We start from the raw sequence: 3674 nt of genomic DNA, 5'->3' as shown, positions 1-3674 counted from the left end.
CTTTGGACACTAGTTTTGGAGAAGGGAGGCCTGGCTTCCGTTTAGGCCTAGCCAGCCACCGGAAGCACTAGATAATTTATTCATTTATTCACCTCACTAGACACAGCATGAGGTGAATAAATGAATAAATCATCTAGTGCTCCGCGGGCCGGCTTGAAACGGCCGCCGGGCCATATACGGCCTGTGGGCCGTAGTTTGCCCATTGCTGGTCTATATTCAAACTAATTTTAAAAGCTATAAATCCAGTGGTGGGATGCAGCCGATTCGCACCACTTCGGCAGAACCGGTAGCTAATTTTTTGTTGCCCAGGCTTAGAACGGACTTCCGGAAGTGGCATCCACGCAGAGAACCGGTTGTTCACCTATTTGAATCCCACCACTGTATAGTTTGTAGTAGGTTCCCCCAGGCTGGCTGGGGAATTCTGGGAGTTGAAGTCCACACATCTTAAAAGTTGCCAAGGTTGACAAACACTAAAAGAAAGGAGGGACTATGTTACAAATGATAACATCCTGAGTAATAACTTATGGTTCCCTATTTTTGGTACGTTCTGCAGCTGCCCCCAGGATTATAAATATCTCCGTCCAAGCTGGGCAGGATCGTGACTTCCATGCCATGTGCACGGCTGAAGGTGAACCTCTGCCCACCCTGATGTGGGCTGGTCCCCTGTCTGGAAATGCCACCTCCGTGTCCAGCACAGGTCACCAGATCAGCAAGGAGCTTCAGCGCCTGTCTCACGATGGGAAGTACACCTGCGTGGCCGCCAACAGCCACGGCAGAGCAGAAGCGAGCGTCTACTTCTACAGGTTCAAAGCCGGAAGTGCTTCCTGGATCATGATTCTCTTGTTCGTAGCTTTGGGGATCAAGCTGGTGGCCCTGCTGGTGATCTTAGGGATCGGGGCCTATTGCAAGGGAGGTACGTATCCCTTTTTTAAATGCCAGTGACCTCTGTGTGGATCAAGAGAGGACAGGCTTAGCTTGAACCTCAAGCCACCAGTAAATCCCAATGTGGACTGCTGGTTCCTGACTTAGTTGGGATCGATTCAATAAACTGTGGCCCAGTGGCTCCTTGTTTAGCGACCACTTCATTTTGCGACCATTCACAAAGATGGTAATTTTTTTAAAAAAAATATTTTGCAACCAACGCACCAAATTCAGTGGTGGGATTCAGCCAGTTCGCACCCCTTCGACTGAACCGGGAGCTAATTTTTTGTGGCCCAGGCCTAGAACGGACTTCCGGAAGCGGCATCAAACACAGAGAACCGGTTGTTCACCTATTTGAATCCCACCACTGACCGAATTTCACGCGCCTGGTAGCTAACACCGTCAGAGTGAAAGGATTAAAGTCTTGTTAGTTTTAGGCAGCAGCCAGGTCGGAGCTGAGCTTGTTAATTTGCGATGAGAAGCCGTGTGCTGTGAAGAGGAGTGGATCAGGGATTGCTAGTTTAAGTAATCTCTCCAGCTTGCGAGTGGGGAAGAGGGAGAAAAAAAAACAGGTCAGGCACGGGATGCTGTAAGAGAGAATTTTATCCGAATCCGAAGGCAACAACCAGGGATCTCTCTCTCTTTCTCTATCTATCTATCTATCTATCTATCTATCTATCTATCTATCTATCTATCTATCCTATCCCTATCTCTCTCTCTCTCTCTCTCTCTCTGTGTGTGTGTGTGTGTGTGTGTATGTGTATGTGTATGTGTCTCTCTCTCTGTCTCTCCTTGTGTCTCTCTCTCGCTCCCTCTCTGTCTGTCTCTGTCTCTCTCTCTGTCACTCTGTCTCTGTCTGTGTCTCTCTCTGTGGGTGTCTCTCTTGCTCCCTCCCTCCCTCCCTCCGTCTTTGTCTCTCTTTCTCTGTCTCTCTCTCTGTTCTCTGTCTCTGTGTCTCTGTCTCTGTCTGTGTCTCTCTCTGTATCTGTGTATGTGTCTGTCTCTCTCTGTCTCTGTCTCTCTGTCTGTCTGTCTCTGTCTCTGTTTCTCTGTGTGTCTGTCTGTCTCTCTCTCTGTCTCTGTCTCTCTGTCTCTCTCTGTCTCTCTGTCTCTGTCTCTGTGTCTCTCTCTGTGTTTCTGTCTCTGTGTCTCTCTCTGTGTTTCTGTCTCTGTGTCTCTGTCTGTCTCTGTCTCTGTCTGTGTCTCTGTCTCTGTCTGTGTCTCTCTCTGTCTCTCTCTGTCTCTGTCTCTGTCTCTCTCTGTGTGTCTCTGTCTGTGTCTCTCTGTCTCTCTCTCTGTCTCTGTCTCTCTCTCGTCTCTGTCTCTGTCTCTGTGTCTCTCTCTGTCTGTCTCCGTGTCTCTCTCTGTGTCTCTGTCTCTGTCTGTCTCTCTCTCTGTCTGTCTGTCTGTCTGTCTGTCTGTCTGTCTCTGTCTGTCTCTGTCTCCCTGTCTCTGTCTCTCTCTGTCTCTGTGTCTCTGTCTCTGTCTGTCTCTGTCTCTCTGTCTCTGTCTCTGTCTCTGTCTCTCTCTCTGTCTCTCTCTCTCTCTGTGTCTCTGTCTCTCTCTCTCTCTCTCTCTGTCTCTCTCTCTCTGTCTCTCTCTCTCTCTCTGTCTCTCTCTCTCTCTCTCTCTCTCTCTCTCTCTCTCTCTCTCTCTCTCTCTCTCTCTCTCTGTCTCTCTCTCTCTCTCTGTCTCTCTCTCTCTCTCTCTCTCTCTCTGTGTGTGTGTGTGTATATGTATTCATTTAGCAACCATTAAGTTGTTGGAATGGAATGTCATCATTAAACAAGGAGTGGTTGTATAATGAACTAGTTGGCATGTTACATGAATCCAGAGAGAATATAGGTAGTCCTCCATTTACAACAATTCATTTAGTGACTATTTGAAATTACAATGGCCCTAAAAACAAGTGACGCGTGACTGGTTCTCACAGTGACAACAGTCACAGCATTCCCACCACAGTCATGTCATCCAAACTCAGCTGCTTGGCATCCAGGACGTATTTACGATGGTGGCACCATTCCAAGGTTGTGTGATCCTCATTCGCAACTTTCCCAGCCAGCTTCCGACAAGCCAAGTGAACAGGGGAAGCCAGACTCGCTTAACAACCGTGTGATTTTGCTTAACAGCTGCAGTGATTCATTAATGGCGGTAAAAAAAGTCATAAAATGGGGCACGACTTAGCTAACCACCTTGATTAGCCGTGGAAATTCTTGTCCTAATTGTAATCGTAAATTATGGACTACCGGTATTGTCAACAAAATGTAGCATGATTAGCTTTAGATATAGCATTTCAGACAAGTTGCTGTCCAGTCTCTTCTTAGAAACCTCCAGTGATGGAGCACCCACAACTTCTGGTGGCAAGCTGTTCCACTGGTTAATTGTCCTCACTGTTAGGAAGTTTCTCCTTAATTCCAGGTTGCTTCTCTCCTTGATTAGCTTCCATCCATTGCTTCTTGTCCTGCCTTCTGGTGTTTTGAATAGAATAGAATAACAGAGTTGGAAGGGACCTTGTAGGTCATCTAGTCCAACTCCCTGCCTAAGCAGGAGACCCTTTATTTATTTATTTATTTATTTATTTATTGAATTTATATCCCGCCCTTCTCCTTGCGGACTCAGGGCGGCTGACAATCGATTAAAAATACACCAATAACAATTACAAAATTAAAATTAGTTAAGAGGAAATATTTAAATGTTGTCTAATTAAAATATGATTAAAATCCCTCTAAAAATTGCCCTAGGCCAGTCCCGCT

The 3674-nt window shown here is 46.6% G+C and overlaps 1 protein-coding gene across 1 annotated transcript in view; it reads left to right on the top strand.

The window, feature by feature from the left end:
* The window catches only part of SIGLEC15 (sialic acid binding Ig like lectin 15), a 19132-nt gene that overhangs the window by 6156 nt on the left and 9302 nt on the right, over positions 1-3674 (top strand). Inside the window, exon 3 of the mRNA XM_015826898.1 lies at positions 554-913. Coding sequence (XP_015682384.1) covers positions 554-913 — 360 coding nt within the window. The remainder of the gene's footprint in view (positions 1-553; positions 914-3674) is intronic.

This window comes from Protobothrops mucrosquamatus, unplaced genomic scaffold, assembly GCF_001527695.2.
Source record: "Protobothrops mucrosquamatus isolate PMUCROS unplaced genomic scaffold, P.Mucros_1.0 scaffold3365, whole genome shotgun sequence".
In the NCBI taxonomy this organism is placed as follows: Eukaryota; Metazoa; Chordata; class Lepidosauria; order Squamata; family Viperidae; genus Protobothrops; species Protobothrops mucrosquamatus.
This window is presented reverse-complemented; position numbering and strand designations above follow the sequence as displayed.